The 23,194-nt window shown below is 39.0% G+C and overlaps 1 protein-coding gene across 1 annotated transcript in view; it reads left to right on the top strand.

Moving 5' to 3' along the window:
- Positions 1-5,555: 5,555 nt before the first annotated feature.
- The window catches only part of ACER3 (alkaline ceramidase 3), a 27,145-nt gene continuing 9,506 nt past the window's right edge, over positions 5,556-23,194 (top strand). Inside the window, exons 1-5 of the mRNA XM_010283090.1 lie at positions 5,556-5,608; positions 9,887-9,939; positions 12,111-12,192; positions 13,336-13,371; positions 21,735-21,793. Coding sequence (XP_010281392.1) covers positions 5,585-5,608; positions 9,887-9,939; positions 12,111-12,192; positions 13,336-13,371; positions 21,735-21,793 — 254 coding nt within the window. The 5' untranslated portion in view covers positions 5,556-5,584. The remainder of the gene's footprint in view (positions 5,609-9,886; positions 9,940-12,110; positions 12,193-13,335; positions 13,372-21,734; positions 21,794-23,194) is intronic.

Raw genomic sequence — 23,194 nt, 5'->3', positions numbered from 1 at the left:
TTCTAGAAGGGTCTCAAAAAAAAAAAAAAAGAGAGTGTGTAACAGTTTTGGGCCTAAGGAAATAAAAAAAAGCAGTCGATGGAATTATATACTTTATTAGACGCTTTACTTGAAACTTGGAAGGATTGCTCTGGTTTGTATTTCTGCGGCCTGTTTAATAGGGCTCAGTCATTCGAGCTGTGCCAAAGTGGAAGAAGAAAAAGATGCAAAAAGTTTTCTACGTTAGACATAGCCATAGGAACTTGTAAACAACTTACTAAACTTCATTTCCAGTGAAACTCTGTATCTGTGAAAATAGTTGTTAGAAGGCCTTCAGTCAAAGTTAATTCCCTTATTCTTACCTAACAGCCGTAGAGAAGGTGCTTAGGCCATGTCGACGTTAGTAAATCAAATGTGCTCGGGAACATTCCTGAGTGCTGAAGCCAAGTAGCATGGAACAGTCCGTGTCTGTTTGCCTTAGCTCCAAAACAAGGTGACCGCATACAAATTCCCTGCTGGGCACGGGCTCTGGACTCCTCTGGCTGCTGGGCTGTGCCTGGGAGCTGCTTGGGGAAGGTGCTGGCTGGAACAGGCCAGGTTCACGCCGCAGACTGTTGTCACGATTCACTAGTGCGGATGGTTGCGTTACAGTGTCTGGGAGCAGCCCCAGCCACGCTCGAGTTTACTTGTAGAGCTGTGCCCTTGGAGTAACCAAGGTCTCTCCTCTCTCTTACACTGCAGAGGGAAACCATTACAAAACAAAATAATTAGATAAAAATTGTTCATTTAATGCTACTTTTTCATCTTGTTTCCATTCTTTGACTGTTTATGATGCAGTGTGGTGTTGTTTAGTTCAATTCTATCATTGTAAGAAACCATAGGTGGAATTTCAGCTCCAGATTCAAGCACCTAAACATGTCTGTCTACCTGTGCAGAGGGGTCTGTCTCCCACTGCAGTCGGTAAAGCCTAGAGAATCATTTGACTCATCTTAAAATATCCCCTTATATCTGGCCAGATGAATTACTCTTTATAATGCCAATCTCTTTAGTGGAAGATTTGACACCTAGTGCATGTGTAGATACCTAAATAAAGGTGTTTTCGTCTGGAGCATCTTTCCTTCAGGATGTTTTCATACAGTGCCTGTACACTTCAAATTCAAACCTCATCTGTGAAATCCCGATAAACTGCTTTTTCTATAAAGACTTCAGGCTTATGATAAGAATTTTGAATGCTGGTGGATAGTCTTGTATCATAATGAATTCTCACTGATTATGTGATACTTCTGATTCTTCCTAAAACTACTGAAAAATTCATCGGGGATATTTGTGTCCCTCTAGGGTTCAAATCCTGTGAGTTTATATGGTTCATATATGGAGCTGGATCTCGTGTATAATGTCAGATTATTTCTAGCATGGGTATTGCCTTGAAGTCTTTGATGGTGTTGAAGCACAGTGAAATAACTGTATAAAGTTTGCAGGTGCATTGCTTTTACATCATCACTAACACAACTATTTTATCAACTGGCAGTAACCACACATTGTGTTTACTGCAGGACAGAAAAGACCATGTTAGTCTACATATAGCAGCTAACCTGACTTTGCATTTCTAGTCTTCTTAAGAGCTATTCTGATCTCATAATATTGTGACTTAATGTGCATTCTGTGCTTAATACATAATTTATGTATATCCCCTGTAACTTGAGAGGTTTGTTGATATAAAAATGCTGAGTGACTTGTTCTGACTACAAAAAGCGAGTTTACAGTAGAGAGGAAATGGTATTGCTTCAGATGGTGTTAAGCACCTCCCAACCAATACGCAGCTTCCAGTGAGCAAAGCTCCTTTGCAAAAGAAAACACCTAAAATGAAAACTGTAACCCCTCCTTACAAAATCAGGAGCAAATCTATTGCTCAGTTTGTCAGTGGCTCAATGGGAAAGTTGCTTCTGTTGAAAACTGGTGTGGTTGCCGCGATCGTGTTCACTCGTGTTTTGAAAAGTACCAAGCTGGTAGAATGTCTCATTGCAGTGATGGTTTTTGTGAAGTAAATATTCCTTAGAAATGTCTTGATCCTGAAGTTACATGATGAGAAGTATATCTAAAGATGGCTGCATTCCTGTAGAACTGCAGGTAGAAGCTACATATGAAGATATTTGAGCTTAACTATTAAACCACTGTTTTCTGGAGACAAACACGTCAAGCCCCTTGTAAGTTTACAAGTTAGACTTTAAGTGTGACAAAAAGGTACTGTGCTCTGGGTGTAGCAGAGGAAATAAAGATTTCCTTGCGATCCTTGGCATGTGGTAGGTGTTTCCTCTTTTTACTTTGCCATGTTTTCAGCACTAAACACTAACCCTGCCTTAAGCCACGAGACAGCAACTCCGACTAGCGCAGCCCTTGGCCCGGTGAATGCAGTATGAGGTATTAGTTCCCTTCTGCTGAAGTTTACCAGTTATGTAGGGATGTTAGTAAAGCAGAGTATGACATACGCTCCAGCTGCTACCATTCACTTCATCATCTCTTAATGCAGTTTCTTCCTTCCTCCTTTTTGAACAGATTCATGAAGCTTTTTGTACAATTCTGCGTTAAGATATAACATACGCCAAAGGTAGCAAATGAGAAACTTGGTTCTTAGCTCATTCGATGCCTAGTTGTAAAGCATTTTTAGTTGTCCCTCTGCAATGTAAAATGTACCTTTTTAAGTTATGTCCCTGCAATAAGCAGGTATAAATGGGGCACGTAAAGAATCATGTTTCATTCCTTAGTCTTCATTTAAACCGTCTCTTCAAAAAGCTGCTATTGTGCATAGTTACCACAATAGTGTTTGAGGAAATGTCTCTGCAGTCTTGAGAGGGAGAGTGTCATCTGATGAATAATCTAATCATATAATTTCTAGTCATGTAACATCCTGGATTATCAGCTAAATGCACTTAAATACCAAACAGACTTGACAGTGTTCATGAGCTCTGTCAAGATTGCCACAAGCAATATTACAGCCATTTCCAGTAGAGGTTTTTATTTTAGGCAGGACCATATGATGAGTCCCTGTAAACTTTTCATGCTTCAGATAACTATTTTATTACTACACAATATAGCTAAAGTATCATTCTCCAATGCATAGTAAAATTTCATAATCAAAGAATCTCAAAGTGTGATCATTACAAGCAAGAGGGTTTTTTATTATTTTTAGAAATTAATTGTAGTTGTGGGATTAATGACCTGAAACGCTAATATCTGCAGCATTCATGATTTTTGCAAAGGAAGGAAAAGGAAAGGAAAAATAATCTAGAAATAACTGCTTCTAATCATACAGGAGGAGGGGGAGGAGTTAGGTAGCTGATTGTTGAGATCTGTTGGCCCCAATAACATTGACACTCCCCCCCAAACCAACAACAAAAAAAACCCCTAACAACATATTTTGTTAATTTAAAATCGGTTGAAATTTCTTATGCTATCATTTTGCCCATATTGAAAATTACACTCATTACAAATTGTAAGAGTTTGTATCATGAAGATACTGAAATCACTGTGACAGCTAGGGTAGTGGATGATGCTTTTTTAATGATGAATTTAATGTTTGGTTTTTTCTTCAGAATGAACAGTAGTTGTAATATATTCTATATAAATAAAAAAATGGCTATAGGAGTTTCTCATTACTATCTCAATGAAGGTGAAAAACAGTTATTGCTTACTGTTTGGAAAGATTTTTCAGAAGCAAGCCAATTTAATCAGAACTCACAGAATCACAGAATCACTAGGTTGGAAAGGACCTTCAAGATCATCAAGTCCAACCATTAATCCAGCGCCACCATGTCCCCTAAACCATGTCCTGAAGCGCCACATCCACATGTTTTTTGAACACTTCCAGAGATGGCGACTCCACCACCTCCCTGGGCAGCCCGTTCCAATGCCTGACCACCCTCTCAGTGAAGAAATTTTTCCTAATATCCAATCTAAACCTCTCCTGGTGCAACTTGAGGCCATTTCCTCTTGTCCTATCGCTAGTTGCTTGGGAGAAGAGGCCAACACCCTCGTCGCCACAACCCCCTTTCAGGTAGTTGTAGAGAGCGATGAGGTCTCCCCTCAGCCTCCTCTTCTCCAGACTGAACACCCCCAGTTCCCTCAGCCGCTCCTCATAAGACTTGTGCTCCAGAAAGTGCACTCCAGAAAGAACTCACAGAAGTGCATAAGGTTGTTATATATTCTGGGAGCCAGCCATGCTTAATTTTCTCAGAGAATTAATGACATTTAAGTATTTGACAATACATTTTTAAGTGTAACTCCATTACAGTTTTATGTTTCACTAAAGCTATATGTTTTGGTATTTCACTGAGTACATGTCATAATCACAATTCTAGTCTAATAGCATCTGAAGAAACATCTCCAGACGTGTCTATCAGCTGTCTTGGGAATCCTTTACAAAATACACAGTTTGTTAGCTAGAGGTCTGTTCACGCATCAGTGAAGTGTAGCTGTTGTGTGGAGAAGAGGTTCTGCTCTTGCAGGAAAGTACTGCAACACTACCCAGTGATCAAGGCTTGGGTGCAAATTAGTTGGCTTTCTCTGAAACCGGTCTGAGGTAAAACAGAATTTCTTGAAGGAAGATAAGACATCATGTTAATGTACTTGTTCTTAAAAATAAAAATGAGCGGGTACTTAATGAGAGTGTTTAACTGATAACATTTCAAAGTAATGAACGGTACATTAAGTACTCTACCAGCTTTGCTCTAAACAGGGAAATCTAACTTCCAAGAAACATTGTCCTTGTCTAATGGAAAAAGCTGTGTATAGGCAAAGTATATATCTCATAATTTAATTTCAGAAGTAAATTCAGAGTTTAAAAATAACGTATTTCAAATAAATAAAAATAATTACCTGGAAGGATGAGCTTCCAAGAAGAAAGCTTGGAAATAGTGATCTTGTTTCACAAAATGAATCCATACTGTGTGGATTTTGTTTGTTTACCCTGAATTTGTCACCCTGTAGACATGGCACTTTGAAACATGGTTTAGTGGGCATAGTGGTGTTGGGTTGGCTCAATGATCTTAGAGGTCCTTTCCAACCTTTATGATTCTATGAATTTCTAGTTCTGAGTCCTAGTAGCAATTTGAGCTGACAAAAAGCTCCTTGCAAAATTTACCTTTTAAAACTGGACATTAAGCGGAAATATCACAGGCTTTAGCAGTACAAGCAGTTTAATGATGCTTTGTGTTAGAGAAGGATTGAGACAGATAAATCTTAATGTACTTAAAAAAAGAAGATAAATAGATTGATAATGTTCCATTCATTCTGGGTTCCCTCCACTCCTGTCCTCCCTGAGATTACATCGGTTCATAGAAGACAGTATTGAGAGGAGGGAAAGATTTTGACATCCACCACCAAAAAAAAAAAAAATTGAAGGACATCACTGGTGACTAAAGTGTAAAGTAGAAGGCTGTGGAAAATTGGGATTTTGTGCCTGAAATGGAATGCTGATGTTCTAGGTTTTTTTCCCAGTAAAGTTCATGCATTTAAGTTAATGTATATGAAAGTTTTACATGTACATTTTTATATTAACCATAGTTTTGATTTGTTTTCAGCTGTGGGATTGGGATCTTGGTGCTTCCACATGACCCTGAAGTATGAAATGCAGGTGAGTATTGATAAGTAGCTGTGAATCATTTTATGTGCATATCTCACCGCATAGTCATATTGCCATTTCTTGACTAGATGAAACTTGTATAACATAAGTTAATCTACCTTAAGTATCATTGTACATGACTCCTGCTCTGAACAGAAGACTAGCGCAGGTCTTGTTTTATTAGATATTTTCCACCAACAGATATACAGGAATATATACTTGCATCTAAAATAAGAGCTATAGTCAGTTGCTTACAGTGGTGGAAGACACTTTATCCTTTGGGAAATCATACTATCTTTTTACTTCAGTTGTTATTTTTAAAATTCCTACAGCTTTAGTTTAATAGGAAGCGGTGTAGACTAGAGTTATTGTTTGTTATTGTATCCTTTCTGTCATCTTAAAGTTTTCTATTTATCTAGATGTACCTGTAGCATTAATACTGAAGTCAGTATCTTCTGAGTAGCAGTAGTTGAGTCTTTGTCTCTCTCTTATTCTCAAGTAGAAGGCATTCTGTAATAAATCACTGGGTATAAGGATTTGGTCCTGGTATTTCCTGTTTTCTACAGGGACACAAGGAGTCTTGTCCTGTTGTCCTGTTTTAGGTCTGAGAAGATTAACGAAATTCATCTGTGAATCAAAGTCAGGGTGAAGTGAGATTCAGTTCAAAATTAAGAAACCTGCATTTAAAAGTGTGTGCTGGAAGTCTGTGCTCCCGCCATAGTCAATGGAAAGACAGTCAAGTCAGTGGAGTTGAGAGCCAGTCAGCTGAGCTTCGTTCTCCAGACTCCATTGGCAGTCTTAACTTGAATAATATTTGTTTGTCTGAATATAGGTGTTTAGTGTCATTTTAGACCCTCTGAGTGTTCTGTCTGGCCTCCAGCTGCCATCCCACAAAGGTGCAGGTCTCTTAGACACCCCTGTCACATCTGCCAGTCTTGGGCGGGTGCATTGGAGATGACATTGCATCTCAAATGCTATTAGCCGCCTATGTCACGGCAGCTTAATTGAGTCTTGGATTTCTACTGATCATAATGGGACCTGAGACACTGCATATGTGGGCACAAAGTTAGGTGTCTTAAACTTGAACTGGATTATAATTTGTAGTGATGTTTCCCTCCATAATGCTCTGGTTTATATCTCTGGTGTGTGCCTGGAGACTGTCAGCCTCCATGGAACATACTGTTGCCACCATATAAGAATATTTGATGCTTTTCTTGGCACCAAAAAAGTGGTTTCTAGATCCATTTCACCACTCCCTCCCAAACTGAGGTGTGATTTACCTGTATTCTCTTCCATGGTGAAACCGCCTTGAATTTCCACCTTTTCATCTCTCTTTCCTCAGCTGCTTGTTCTTAACCCTGCCAAGTGTTTCAAATCCTCTTTCTTACACTGATGCAGAGGTGAGCAAGGCCACCCTGAAACCCAGATCATTAAAATGATTCAGGCTTAAAACATTCTTATGTGGATTTTGGTTGGGTTGGTTTTGGTTTGGGTTTTGGGGGGTTGTTTTTTGGGGTTTGGGTGGTGGTTTTTTTTAGGGGGGGGTTGTGTAGAGGCTATTTTAATCCAAGTCACTTTGATGCTACTTACGATGTAGTTCTGGTGTTGCATCAGAACAACTAAGGGGCCTATGAAATGTAGTAAATTAAAGGGTGGGCAGAAGCAGATGAGAGGGGAGCAAGAATGTCTTGCATCATCTTTCCAACTAGTGTAAAAGGCTTCATGTGAGGCAGAGAAAGTACAGTTATTATTTTGGCAGCCAAGTGTAATCCGCAAGTGGTCCATAATTACTCTGATGGCTAACTCATAAATCACCATAGAGGAAACATTTCAACCAGTAAATAATCTTTTCTTGTTCTCTTTATCTCTTGCTATGATTAAAAGTCAGCACTGATAGCTTTTTGAACAGATTTGGGTTTTTTTTTACATTAGTTTTGCAATCTTAATACTGTAAACGGTCAATTCAAATTGCTTAATTAAGAGAAAGGGGAAAACTGCTGTTTTTGAGAGCAGTTATTTAGAATACTCTGAAGCGATCACTTCTCTTTTTCTCTTATTTTTATCGGAATGTGCTTGATTGTGCATTCCTCAAGAATCCAAAACGCTTATTTAACCAGTGAAACTGGCTCCCCAAGTTTCCTTCTATCCATGTTTCTTCATCAGACATGCTGTTGACAGTAATTCTGGAAGCATTAATTCCTTTAGATACAGAAGCTGTTTGTCTTCTGCAAGCAAATTCTAACCAGATCTTTTGATAGGCTCTTTGATGTTACCATTATGTCCCTGAGATGCTGCCAGCATATGAACTTGAGTGTAATCAGCTGTCCAAATTTGAAAAAATTTGCTATATTGTATTTCTTATTCTGTCCCCCCCTTTTTCTTTTATGAGGTCTCAAATGACTCACGCTCTGAGAGAGCTGCATGAATTAATCCTGCAGCTAATTCCTGTCTGACTTGGTAAAGCATATCACTGAACTTGTAAATAATAACTATTAGTGTAAAGCTGAATTCAGCTATTGCTTCCATTTTTCCCTCTGTAAGGCATCACGGCAAAGATAAACTAATGCGATGGCAAGGTGCCACCTAACACGCCTGTTACCTTCAGCTGCTGTCTATGTTCCTGGTACTTTCTTTGTGCTACCTATTGAGGTCCCTGACCCTATAATGCACAGATTCAGGGATTTAAACCTTTTTCTGCGAGGTTAGTTGTGCTGCATCAGCTATTGGAACTGGCTCGCCACGGGTCAGGTGAGTGCAACTGCCTCGCTGGAGAGAAGCAGCAGGAGTGTGGGTGAAGAAGCAAGACCTGCCCTTTCAGTGGCAGGTAGTCAGTAGATCTGTTTAGCGGTATTGTGAAACAATTCCTGAAGCTCCTATGACCAAAACCATGAAAAGCTAATAGTTAACACTCAGAATAATACCTCTCTCTCCTTCTGTAAATAATTAGATCACTTTTTTCACAATATGAAATTTCAAAACTGAAGGAAAGTTTTTGCCTGGGCAGTTAGAAAAATTCTCCCAAACCAAGGAGAATCAGATGGGCTTTATAAAAAGTTTTGTGTAAGCTGCTGTTGCTCTTAATGTATCTCATTATTCAGAAAAACATGGTTGTGAACTTAAGTACCCTGTACCAGTAGTAGGAAGGTAATTTCTGTACAGATGTGGCCATCAACAACTTTCAGTGATGATGGAGAAAGATCAAAATCATGTTTGCAACCAGTTCCTGTTTTTCTTAGGAAAGAGTCAAACCTGGTGTAACAATTCTAAGATGCCTAACTATTAATGTTTGCTTAACATATTCGAAATCAGAGGCAGTGGATCATCATTGATCCCCATTTGTATGCTTTTGCATTTTCGTGATTTTCAGTCCTTCATAAGAAGAGGTAAGTTTAACTAGATATTTATGAGCAGAAATTTGTTGATGGTCTTTGAAAAAAGTTTTAGAAGAAAATGATGCTATGATTTCCGCCCCCAATGATAAATAAATGGTAATTTTGAATGTACCTATTCTTGAGAAATCACCTCTCTTGTGATTACTATTTTAATTCCATCTCCATGAAGGTGGCACGTTCCTGGAGAAATAACTGTTTTAGCTGCAACACACCAGTCTTCTCCCAAAGCATAAAAATTATTTAATGCAATAAAGCATTATATGGCAGTCATGATTTGGGGGGGAAAAAAAAACCAAACAAAAAACAAAAGAACAAAATTAAAGCAAAAGAACAAAATTAAAACAAAAACAAAACAAAGAACCCCACAACAAACAAAAAACCCTGTCTCTGAATTAAAACAATGTAAGAAATTTCCAAAATTAGGAAGTAAACATGCAAGCACATCACAAGGTACTTCCTAATGGGCTAAAGTTCTGTTTTATGCTACAGAAAAAGATTTATTTCAGGTTGTCTATGAAGTTTGTACAGAAGTAACAAAATGCTACTGGCTGTATTGAGCACGGTATAAATGGGGTGGTCTTAGTCAACCTGACTTTACAAAACTAATTTTTATAAATGTTTCAAGAGGTATGAACAGCGAAAATGGCATGATTCTTTGAAGGTGTGAGCTTTTTATGAAACGTAATATTCAAAATATTCAGAATAATAAGCTTATTAAATCAGCAAGCTTTCAGTAGTTGTATAGGATTTGACACTGCTGCATACTGAAGTACAGTCAAGAAGGTGGATATGCAAATGACTTAAAACTCCTGTTTTCTTAAGACTTATCTCTCCTTAATTTACACAAGCGTGTGAGTTAAAACTAGTTTTCATATTTTGATGTCTCTGCTTTTTGTAGCTGTTGGATGAACTGCCAATGATATACAGTTGTTGTGTGTTTGTCTACTGCCTGTAAGTATTTCTTAAATGTTTTTTGCTGAATATTTATGAAATACTAACTTTTGAAATGTAGAATCTGTGAAGCCCAATGTAGAGTATAGTGGGGCTGACACTGAAGCTTCTACTGATTTCAGTGAGATCTCAGTTTTGCTAGCAGTACAGCATTATGACTTGGCCATTGGAGCATCATGCTGGCTTTAATCCTAGTTTTTGCTAATTTAGAGATGTTTTACCAGTATTTGTTTAGCAGGGGAAAAAAAATAATATCTTTTTAAAGGCATTGTGTAGTACACAGCCAGAGCTCAGTGTTACTTGGTTTGTAAACAGCAGGCATCGTAAAATCACCTTCAGTAACACCTACAAAATTGTCAACATTGTAATTTATTTGAGCTGTATTTCTATGATGTAGTCTGACTCCAAATGCAAATTTCAGATTTCTGGTTAAACCTGCTTTCCACTCATCTGGAAAATTAAAGAAAAAAGATTTTTATGAAGAGCTGAGTGCAGTATTATGTGGAGGATGTCTTGGAACGTGCATGACAGCTTAATGGCATGCCAGGATGTTTTCTCCCATTTAATTTTGGGAGCAATGTGGTGTTTGGCGACAGTATAGATAACGTAAGTTGGCTTTTTCTTGCCTGTTGCTGCAAGGCCTGGATTTAACATGGTTTGTTCTGTCACTTGGAAAACCCAAATGATAAATCAACTTGTTGCAGACAAAAAGACAAAAGAAATGTCTTTTTGCTTTTGAACATATCAAATATTCAGCCATTGAAAATTGGAATATCTTTGGTGAAGATTACTGGTAGCTTGTAATGGAGATAGGATGCTGTAGGGCTATACCCACATCTGTGGAAATTACCATCAGTTTGTGATTCGTATGATTTGTGCAAGCTCAGGACCAGAATTGTAATGCCGCTGTTAGTGGAAATATTTCCATTGTAGCTCCCTATCTCCTTGAAATTGCTTTTGCATTTATTTTTTCTGATTTGAATGTGATTGGGGAAAAGGATGAGAAGTGGTTATAAAAATCGGTTTGAAAAAATAATCACTCTTATTTTGTGCAATAGTTACTCTATTATTTTCAAAAGCACTGAAGTCTATTACTGCATTTATAGCTCTAGTAAGATTCTGTGTATGTATGTTTGGTAGTAATTAAAATGTTCTGAAGAATGAACTAATATTTAGTTTAGGAGGCCTTTAATAATAATTTTGGTTTTCTTGAAGGTAGGTGGTGGGGTAATTCTGCACAGGACATTCCCTTATACATCATTCAGTCCTCCTGACTCTCAAGCTGTGTAATTACTTTGGCAAGCCATTTTGCAATGTGCTGTCTTGGAGATTTTTTTTTTCCCCTCAGATATTCCTACATGTTTTTTCTTGGTTTCCCTTTTTTTCATCCATGATGGTGTCTGTTTCCAATTATAAACAAATAAACTAGGCAGATGTAACGTCGAGTTATATAGATGACTTCCTCTAGCCCTATTGCTTTTGTGCTTCTCAAAGTTCATTTTTTGGGGTGTTTTGGACTGTATTTTCTGATGGAGATACGGTCTGGGATGAGTGTGTGTAATTCCATCACAACTGTGACTGAAGTGTAGTGTGGAGATTGTGAAGCTAATTTTAATTAGTTGTTTTACATACTGGGAGCAATTAGCTGTTTTTACCTTCCACTTCTACCAGTACCCAATCTAGCAAATTTACTGCACTGTGACTGTAGTAAAGCCATAAACAATCTGCATTTTAACAGATCTCTAGAGTTCACTGTTTTGTAAGGCAGTCCCTTTCCCACGCTGCCTTTAGCTCACAGATGTAATGTTTTTTGGCAGCTGTATTGCATTTTAAACTCATTTCTAATTTGCCATCCATTATCACCCCTTAAGCACCTTCTGGAAACGCTTCTGCTTCCCAAACTCTTTCCGCTGACTGGGTTATTTTTTGTATATGCATGAGCTTATTGGGTTTTTTTGCACTAGATTTTTAAAAACAAACATTTATTGGTAAAAGTGTGAATTTGTATATTGAAATGACACGTATTTATTGGATGAGCTACAATTTCTCAAAGGGCCTAAGACTCATTTGGATCAATTTTCTCACAAATTTTGTGATAATATACCTTGAAAAATGTGTCCTTTGTATGGTAAGTGATGAATGTTACTGCTCTCTTTTATGTTCTGTTTCAGGTACGAATGTTTCAAGTACAAGAACACAGTCAATTATCCACTGCTTTTCTTGTTAATAACGTACAGCTTCGTCGTCAGCATAGTAAGTAACTTTTTCTAATATGGCATTTTCACCTGTAGGTTGACAGTTTTCCTGCCAGTGAAGGAACGTTACACAGGCAGTACTGAATCTCTCTCACTTCCAGTCAAGAAGGACAAATTATTCTTTTGTTGGGAAAATTATGCGCTGGCCAGAGAAACCTGAAACCTTTCGATCTAAACCACTATATAGAATAAATGAAGAAGAAAAGCATTAATCCAGTTGCTGGAATAGAGATGTGAAAAAAACAGTCACTGTTGAATTGTTATGAGACCTTGGACAAGCTGCATTCCCTTCCTTCCCTGACTTTAATTCATCAACAGAAATGAGAATAATCCTGTTCAACAGACTGCAAAAAGCGAACTGTGATACACAGTCCAGGATATTGACTGGTGTTTTAAAAGAACAGCCAAAATAAGAAAGGAATTTAGCTGTTAAAAAAATTAGAAGGATTTTAACTGTCTTATGGTTAACTTGATTTCCTTTCTCAGTGCAGCATGGTCCTTTTATGAATAAAATTACTTTTGTGTTGGCTGTCAACCACAGATGGAATCTCCTTCATTATCTTTATTGATAATAATTTCTTAAAAGAAGAAGTATTATAGGTCATCTTCTGCCTTCAAAATACTTGCCCGGTCTCTTGTGTGCCTCCTAAAATTTTTTACACTTGTGGCATGTTATGCCTAAGGTCTAGTGCCCTTCTGTCTTCAAAAGCAGAAATTAAATAAACTGCATTAACAATAGGAAGAGCTACTAGCTTTTTGTAAAATGAATTGAGATGTTAAAGCATTGCCAAAACTGTTAATAGCAAATCAAAGCAGAGTACGTTTTCTTTACGCAATGAAGAATGTGTCTGGTAAATTCTGCACCTTAGTTGTTTTTGTATCTGTTGCAACTCTGTTAAATGTGGAGATTTTAGATGTTAATGTTTCTATTTGTGCTTCTTAATTTAAAATAATTCCAGAGGTAAAACCTCGGGTTTTGTCAGAAGAAACTTCAAATGTTTAATCAACTTTAATGGTGCATGGATAGGCACTCATGTCTTGCTTCTAACAGAACAAGTCTTGGCAATATTTAGATGGATAATGTTATGATTGTTCTCTGTTGCAAATTATTTCTCTTTTTTTTTTTTTTTAATCTTTCCAGGTTTACTTAAATTTGAAGGAGCCTGTGTTCCATCAGGTAACTCTTGCTCTGTTGGAGAAGCTAATCTTGTTAAACTGTGCTGTTTTAGTGGAATGTTTTACAGCATTTTATAATCGGAAGGAAGATGGGAGGCAAGCACAATTTGCCTTTTTCTTGAAGCAGTACTGCTGCCTGTCATGTTGCCATCCTCTTACCTGGTGACCCAAAAAACTAGAATGGTTTAGTGCGTGTTGTGTTTTAGCATTTGATCTAATATTTCACGTGGTGTTCATCAGTGTAACGAGGTGACCTTCGCTATGGGCCAAGGTGTGTGTCAAAGGGAGGGCTTAATGAGCCCTTGGCTGCCTCCTTCCATTAGCAGCTGCTGTGAAACTGTGACCTGATGTTGTCATGTGGCTTGCGTGACTTAGCACCATGTTCTTCTTTCCACTTTAACATATTAGGTTGTTGCTTTTTAATGACTCAGTTTTACTTTGTGTAAATTCAAGCCGAATTTAAACACAGAATGGGTTCTAGGGTTATGTAGCAGACCGTAACTGGTTGTTAAGGTCCTATGGGACCTTAGGGACCAAAGGCATATTGGGTACACGTCCCTTTAGTAGCAGCCCAAGAGTATTAATATGCATCCACTGCCTGTGGGGACAGGACTGGTATCACTTGCCTCTTCACAGGAGGTTAGAAATCACGCTCATTTATGTATGCCATGAGTAGTTTTTCCTCATTTATGATTTTTTGATTAGGGATAGCAGCTGAAAAATTGCCAAGCAAAAGCACTGAGCTCTTTGCAGGACAGAGCTTTAAAGCCTTAATTTCTGAAATTGGGAGTGCCATCGCTTCTCAAAATGTGCCTGCTGCATCGACAGTTGTAAAAATGATACATGATTCCTGTTGGTGGATTAATGAAGCACTGGTGAATAAAATAAATTCCCAGCTGCTCCACATAATCTCTCCTAGAAACATGAATTGTTATTCTACCCATAGATAAAAAGAGAAACTTGCAGGTTGTTGTCGTTTGGGTTTTTTTTAATAATGTTAATTAAATCCTTTCTTTTTTTCTCCTACTTACATTTGTGACTGGGGTGAAAGCAGCAATTTCTGATGCTTTTACTGAGCTGGTTATAACTGGTTTTGAATGAAGTGACTTACAGTAATTCTGTTAACAACAGCAGCGGAATTTACGACTGATATTGGACTTTGATTTCTTTAATCAATTATCTACTCAACCTGCACCTATTGCAATAAATACGTCACAGCTTCATTATATTCCAGTTTGATGCATTGGTATAGCTATTGTCCCATGCCACAAATACTAAGACGATAGATACTGTGACTTGTTGGGAAAGAGGGAAATAGGGAAACTTTAAACTGTTGCCTCAGACCTTTAATTTTTTGCATCTGGTTTCTCTTAGGTTCAGAATATGAATTCCCTGTTATAATTTATACATGAGGAATCAATGTAGGCCCATAAAAGTGCTGGACTTTTTACAACAATTCCTTCCAAATGAATTTTTATGGAGAACATACAGTTATGGCCAAAATCCAGACATTCAAGTACTGCACTCATTTTTTCACAATCTTTGCCAAATACATTGTAAATCCAGAGGAAACATTTCTCTGCACAGCTAAGCAAGGTTATTTTCTTAATACTTGTCCTTTATTTTAGAGTGCACCAAAAAAAACCCCAAAACTCCTCAATATAATTTCATTAAGTATTTTCCAACTAAATGGGTCACATAAACTTGAAATAAAGTTAAATATGCTCGTGCAATCATAGGTTGAATCACAGTCTCAGTCCCTAACTGTACTGGAAAGCAGCGTCAGGATATAACGCAGCAATTGATTCCTCCAGGTATTTGTCTGTGATCATCATCATTTATCAGCTGTGCAAAAAGGGGCATAACTACATGGACAGCTTTATATTGTTCATTGTTTCAGTGTGGGTTTTTTTTCACTGAAAGGAGAGCAATAGGAATGGAAAAGGATCCTATTATATTTAGTAGCCAGGATCCAAGCCTCATTTTTCAGTGAATTACTTTCTACTTTCCTTCCCAGCTTAGGCTCATAAATTGCTTACTGCCAGCAGGGCATGAAGGGGATTTCAGTTTCTTATTTATGGCACAGTGGCAACAGAGACCAGCTTCTTTTTCTCCCTCCACGTATTGAAGATCTTTAAGGGTCTCGGTGCTTTAACCATAGGAGGGATGAGATGCACGTGTTGGTCAGTGGGAGGCAACACATCATTAGAAGGAAAAAAAAAACACTTCCCTGCCTGACAACTGCTCTGATATTTTTTGGTGCCTCATCAATTAAATGAAAGATAGCAGTGGCCTTTACAAGCATGTATTGTCGTATTTATGTCAAAATCTCGTAGGCTAGAGCACGGTTATTACCTAACTTCCATGGTGCTAAACAACCCTACGTCCCAGTTTCCTACTCATTTTTAAGCCAGCATCCTTGCCGAAGAAAACAGCTATGCCTCTCCCCTCTTTCCATCTGGCACACTCTGATGTGAATTTGATCGGGGAACTCAACAGGTTAAAACTCTTCTCAGAATTAGTTTTAAATCACATTAGTTGCTCGTCCCTGTTTACCACATGCATATTTGTGCTTATATAAGGATAGGGGTGGGGGAAGACTGGCTGCTGGTGTGGAGTGATCCATAGATACACAAATATAAGATGGCCCTGGAAGTAGAAGAAATTACCACGGCAGTTCAACTTTTAGACTCAAAGCTTACAAGTAGCCTTCTAACGTGATATGGCCTAGAATGCTGTTGCCTACAAAGCATTGTTTTTCCTCCTGATTTCTTTACTTGCTACATACCATATGCTGGCTATACACTTCTAGTGATCAAAAACCTCAGTCAGCCAGTGGGCCAAGTTATGCAATAATGAAATAGATCTAAAAAGCTGTTTTATTTGCATAGGCATCTGCTGCAAGAGGTTGAAGCAAATTCTGAGCAAACAAATAATTAAAAGGTCAACAGAAAATTAGATTAAATAGCTGCTGCTTCTCCATTAGGAAATGTGATTTTAAAAATATCTTTTGTATAGACATTCCAGAAGTGGTGTTATGGTGTCCTATGAGAAACTGGAGAAGTAGATCAATGTGAGAATTGCAAATAGGGTAAGGGGGTGACTAGTGGAGAATGACTGAAGGAGATGATGAAAGGCAGGCTCAGTCTGGACTTTCTTGGGATCAGTATTGGGACTGTTGTTATTTAATGACCTGTAGCAGGAAAAACAATGTCATGTACTGGTGATGTTTGTGATGATACAAAGTTCAGAGGCGTCACTGAGTACGGAGGAGGAGATGAAGAGATAACTGGGAGACTTTGAAGACTAGGGTGACAAATGATTGAAGATGGAAGAGCAGGCACTGATGGGTGAATACCAGCTAGCCTTGTTCTAAACTGCACACAGATCACCAAAGGAGGGAGGGAGGGAGGGAGTGCCTGGATGTGTTCGCTGATCACAGCATATGACCAGCGAATTTTCTTCAACAGTGATAGAAGTAACAATACAAGTATTGGATTTATCAATTAAGGCATCTTTGGGTAAGAAGGAGAGAGTGAGCGTGAGAGAAAAAGGTATTTAATTTGTCTCAATGAAAAAATTAATAAAATTGTTCTCCACAGGTGTTTCAAATAAATGCAACTAAGGAAACAAAATCACAATGAAATGTGTATGTAGAAGTACATATGGGAGCCTGAAACTACGTGAAAAATATGTTATGTCAGGGCACAACCTATTCAAACTTACAGAACTCCCCATTTTGGGGAATCTGCGTGGACCCACTTGATGTCCTACAGCTCTCCACAGTCCCTCCTGCTGCTAAGGCAACAGTTAATTGTAGCCTTGTGACTTAATATATTGTGCCTTTTAGCGGAATACGTTCTTACTTTCAGGTTGCCAAGCAGTCTGTTAAAAATGACATTTCCGGGACATGTCTTCACCACAGAGCTTTTTCTACTTCGGCATTTTCCTTGCTGAAGACCACACATAAAACTAATTTGAGTGACATTTCACTCCATTACGCAGCTTGTTTGGGGATCTCTTCCAGAAAATGAGTACAGTTTTCATTCTAGCTAGTACTTCTACATGCACAATAGCTTAGGGCATGTGGAAGGATGTTCAGACTTTCTAAAGGATCAGCTCTACAACTCATTGAAGGGGAAGCTCAGTCTGCTGCTGCAGGCAGTGTCCCAGAAGTTCTGGAGACCTGCTCTGCGCCATGCAGCAGCAGTGATTTGTGTGTCACTTTGCTATCACGTACGTGCATCTAAACAGGGCCAAACCAAGTGAATCTGAAGTAGTTATTCAGGAGCTGTCAAGGCAGCATGTAGTACTAAACAGCCATTAACTATGCTGAGTTACTCGATGTTTCAGTGTCGTTGTGGGGATTGTCCTTCCTTTTTCTCTCTGCTCAGATTTCTTTTCCAGAAATCCAAGAGCATGCAGAAGTCCGTTTTCTTTGTCGTAAATTGCAAATACAGTTTCCAACTTCAAGTATTTAGGCTAAGTATCTTTTGCTAGCTGGTTGGTATATTAATAGATGAGCAGCGGTTGCCAAGAACCCAAAGTCTCTCAGTGCAGTTCCCGCTAATACTTGAGGCTGATAAATTGACTTTATTAGCCAAGAATGGGCCAGTGGAGCAGAGGAAACAGAGAAGTGGAAATAACAAGCTGTTACTGCTTTCTGTACTAGAAGGGTAGATGAAGAACCAGTTTTGTATGAACCCCACAGTGTGGAGTACCAACCTTGCCTCCAGCTTACACAAGAAGCAAATCTATATGGTTTGCTTAACAGCCTCCACATCCAAAACGCTGCCAAACACTGAGGCCTGAAATGCTTACTTCCCAATTGTGAATTAGAACAATGTTCTTCAGATTTGTCCTTCTTATCAGGTAATCAACTGCGTATTAGAATCATAGAATAGTTTGGGTTGGGAGGCACCTTTCAAGGCCATCTAGTCCAACCCCCTGCCATGAGCGGGGACATCTTCAGCTCGAGCCAGTTGCTCAGAGCCCCGTCCAACCTGACCTGGGATGTTTCCAGGGATGGGGCATCGACCACCTCTCTGGGCAACCTGGACCAGTGTTTCACCACCCTCAGTGTGAAGAATGTCTTCCTTAGATCTACTCTATATCTGCCCTCTTTTCGTTTAAAACCATTAGCCCTTGTCCTGTCGCTACAGGCCCTGCTAAAAGGTCTGTCCCCATCTTTCTTATCAGCCCCTTTAAGTCCTGGCTGGCTGCAGTAAGGTCTCCCCAGAGCCTTCCACTTTGGGTTTTTCCCCACTGCAAAGAGACGGGCTTCAAAGCTGAAATACATGCAGCTTTATTTGCATCTTAGAGAGCAAAGAGGGATCAGTCTAATGATAACAAAAAATGATGAGATTCTGCTATTTCCTTTGGTTTCAATTGTAGTGCAAGGGTGTTCTTTGGCTCACAATTTAAAGGCACTGTGAGACAAAATAGCACAAAACTTGCTTGGGTTTATCATCTGTCACTTAAGTGATGTATTAGTTAAAGAAGAACAACAAAGGGAGCTAAAGGAATTGAAAAATTTGAATCAACTTGAGTAAGGTACATTTTGTTTTATACTTTATCCTTCGTTGAGTGGACAGATAATACCTAACAAATTTTTGGCATGATGAAAATAGTAAATCCATGGGTGGTAAAAAAGTAAAAGTAAGCACTGCTCCCTGAAGTATAAATGAAATTGTGTAGCTGGGTTTATAGGCCTGTAGTAAGGAACAGCTGTAGCGAGAGGTGCAGCCCAGTCTCTGCATATCGCAGCACCACCTCCTCGGTGCTTGCCTTCAGCGTGAAGAGGAGGATTGGGGCATGCAGAGCAGAACAGTTTGTTGTTCCAGTCTTTCACAGGCTTTTAAACACGAATGTATTTTACTGCTAACAATCTGTTTGTGTGGGGGAGCGGAAAAGGCAAGAAATTGAAGTGTCAACTGTGGGCATATTTTTCTTCAGTCAGTGCAAGGTTCTTTTTTATTTTTTCCCCTCCTTCCTGCCATTAAGATTGTCCTCTTCTGCGAGCCATTAAGCAACTCACTAGGAGACACCAGGGCAGAGGTACTACAAAGAAAGCTTTTCTGAGCTTTTTCTCTTTCCTACTTTTAGCAGCTGCTGCAAAAAATAGCATTTTTAGCCTGTGTTTTACCTGGGCTTTGGGCTGCCTATAAGCCATGTTTCTCTAGGCATAGACTGACGCTCTTTATCTCCTTCTACAAAGAAGCCAAAAGTAAATTGGATAAAAGCATGAAGGTGGTCACACTCCTAACAAGTATAATAGAAATTTCTCTTCATGGGTAGGTTTTCCCTGTGTGTCTGCTGCAGAAGAGCATTTGAGCAGTGGAAATTGTAGGAATGGGGAGATCAGCAAGAGAAGGGCATCAAACTGTGATTTGGGTTCCAGAGATGCCTTTCTATGAGTTTCTTCCTCTGTGCCATCCCTCTCTTAGAATACTTTACTGGATTTGATTAGGAAAACGAAACGGTCTGTTTTAAATGAGAGCAATGAAGTAAAATGGCATTTAACTTTAAATTTAGTTTGTATTTGTTACATGACGGGGTCTTTTTAGGCAATGTCAGTGAGGAAGAAATGTACCAGCATGCAGCACCTAGCACACCTGAGCAGTCCCCTTTCTACCTTTAGTGTGGGACTGACAAGCGTTTGATACTCAGGCTAGTATCAAGTACCACTCTAGTGGGTTTTGTTGGGTGTTTTTTGGCCAATTTATGTGCTGTACCCCAGCAAGGAGACTGGAATTAGCTAACAGTTTTGTGTAAAGTACAAGCCAGAACCAATTAGCCTTTCAAATAGCTTTGTTTAGCTCTACAGAGCAGAACACACAGTAGTATAGTAGTTCAGTTGCTGAAGTTGTTTGATCTCACTCTGAATGCAAATAAAGAGCTGCTGTGCTGAATGACTTTGCATAGTCAATATTGGAGGTTACTTTTACCTGTTGTCAAACATAAGGGCTCTGTTGTCTGTCTTGTTCTGTATATATGCACTGATAATATGGTAAGTGCTACCTTAAAGCTAAAAGGAGTTTGAAAATTTGCCTTTATGGACTTCTGAAAGGTAGGTTTCACTTTGCAGTATTACAGCAATCTGTTTTACAGCAGACTTTACATCAGATACATTACTAGACACATGCATCTGCTTGCAGGTTAGTAATACCTGAATGCCCCGGTTACAGTAGAGTAAGAGGTAGTTCTTGCGTTGAAGATAATGGAGTCTAAAAGCAGGAAAGGTATGAGGAGGTCAGTAGAACATGGTAAGGACACTGGTTTGTAAACAAACCTCTGTGAGGTTTGGTGGCTTTTAAAAATAGGCAGCAGAGGTTTATCATTTTTCTGTTTCATGTAAAACAAGGCAGCATTAGATAGGAGTTAACTAGAAGCAAAATGAGAAAGTCAGCAAACAAGGAAGCGAAAAATAGCGAGGGGCTTGTGGGCCACTGGAGAGAGGCAAAGAGCAAGGCACAACTGCTTGGAACAAACTGCTGTTTGGCAGGAAGAAAACTGTTCAGAATAAAAGCATGGAGAGTAATTTAATGTCACCGGTGTCTGAAAATCCTCCCTCCTGCAATGGCTTCTGCATCACTTTTCAGGCATGACTGACCATATTTCTTCTCGTCTTTACTCTGTATGTCTTGGATATGGTATTATGTGGATCCTAAGCTTGTGAATAAAAAAGGGGAGAATGATTTAAAGATCACGAGGCAGAAAATAAATTATTACTTTGACTTCTTATATGTCAGGTGATTATATTCAAATTCATAAAGCCTCCATTGAACCAGATTTTGCTCATGGATCTTTTCAGAGGGTGCAGCCTTCCCACTGTGTAATTAGAGTGAATCCCAACAATCTGTGATAGTTGGTTTTAAATACTTCCAGGAAAGTTTCTTTCATAGCGGTGCTCAGTGTGGGCATAATGCGTAGTCTATTCAGGTGTTTGCTTTCAGGAAAAAATATTAATCAAATATCAATGAAGGAAGTATAGCTTTTAAAAACAGGTTTAGCTGATGCTTACGCAATCCTGGGCTAAAATGCACAGGTACAGAAGAGATGACAGGAGTTAATTACCGTTTTGATTTCAGGATGCTTACCGAGTGCCATCTAGTGTTTGCTTTCTAATTCAAAAAAGTGAAACAGGGGTTTTGCACAACTGACTTTTCCTGTAATTGCATAAAGGGCATGGTTTATAATCATACTTCTATTTGAAACTTTTACGGAAGAATTTCCAGAGAGGTTAGAGGGGATACTAATTTTCCTGAGACTAAGAAAGAAAAATTAACAGTTTTTTACTCTTGTAGTGTTCTATAAAGTCTCTTGAATCCAGCTGCTGAATTTTATCTCTGTTTTTATTTCCAGATCATGTATGGAACGCTAGTTTCCATTATAGTTCTGCGATCTGTTTATATAGTATTATGGTAAGTAACCATTTAGTTCAGCATTATAAGATATAACTTGGCATTTGCATATTTCTTTGGTGGGCTTACGGCAAAATTTCTTTCACTAGGTACATAATGCTAGCTTATGTGCTCTGCTTGGTTGAAAGCAAATGGCTCATCTCCTTGCATTTTTTTAAGCCACTGGAGTAACATTAAACAAAACTGAGATCTCTGCACTTACGATCAGTGTTCACTGACAAGTGTTCTGCTAGTGGCTTCAGCTGTTAGCCTGGGACTTCAAGGGAAATGGAGTTTCTGTCTTCATATTGCTGGGTAACATGTGAAATCTGTTGCTGGCATCCAAGGTCTAATGACGATACTTGGAGAGAGGTGAGAATAAGACTGCAGAGCAGAACCATCGGTTAATGTTTTCCTTTCCTCTTCCCTACTGAAGTGCCTAAAATTCACATGGAAAAGGTAATAACACAGAAGGTTAAATGGTAGTTTTCCTTACAGTTTTGACTGGGTAAAGTTAGGTATACATTATGGAAACTGAAATAAAAACCATTTATAACAAACAAGGGTATTGGGAATGTTAGGAGGCACTGAGGAGCATTAGAACCATCAGAGCACAGGCTTGGTGGGTAAAAGTAGAGAAAAAGGAATTGAATCAGTATTGGAGTAAACACATACCTTCAGGTCTCAGGGGCTTGGTTGGTTGCCCCTTCCTGTCTCTCCCCAGTTGGTGTTCTCCTGTGTTTGGGGATTGCTCCTGAAAATTGCTGATTTCTGTCTATGTCTTCATTCTAAATGTGCTTTTTGTTAAACTTTGTTTTGAGTTACACACATATCTGTTCAGGAAGACACGGAAGAATTTAACAAAAGGTGTGATTTTAAAGTAAATCTACTTTCCAGTTGCATTTTCAGTTAATTGGGTTTGACTTTCCCCAAGAAGTCCCGACAGACCAAGAGTAAATGTTCACAGACTTCTATTAAGCAAGAAGAACTTAAAACTGATAGCGTGTTGCTTGCAGCTTTAGAAACAAGCATCAGTTTAAAGGCACTTTTCAAACCTATGAACACGGAAGTTTTAATCCTAACCTAGAGATCTTAAGTGATACTAACTTAATTACCTTATTACCCAGTCTCAGTACTGGGGCCGGTTGTGTTCAATATCTTTATCAATGATCTGGACAAGTGGATCAAGTGCACCCTCAGTCAATTTGCAGATGACACCAAGTTGGGTGGGAGTGTTGATCTGCTGGAGGGTAGGAGGGCTCTGCAGAGGGATCTGGACAGGCTGGATCGATGGGCCCAGGCCAACTGTGTGACGTTCAACAAGGCTTAGCGCTGGGTCCTGCACTTGGGTCACAACAACCCCACACAACGCTACAGGCTTGGGGGGGAGTGGCTGGGGGGGGGGCCCGCGGGGAAGGGGCC

This window comes from Phaethon lepturus, unplaced genomic scaffold, assembly GCF_000687285.1.
Source record: "Phaethon lepturus isolate BGI_N335 unplaced genomic scaffold, ASM68728v1 scaffold46812, whole genome shotgun sequence".
NCBI lineage: Eukaryota > Metazoa > Chordata > Aves > Phaethontiformes > Phaethontidae > Phaethon > Phaethon lepturus.
Note: the sequence above shows the minus strand (reverse complement) of the source record. Positions and strands in the feature narration are given on the sequence as shown.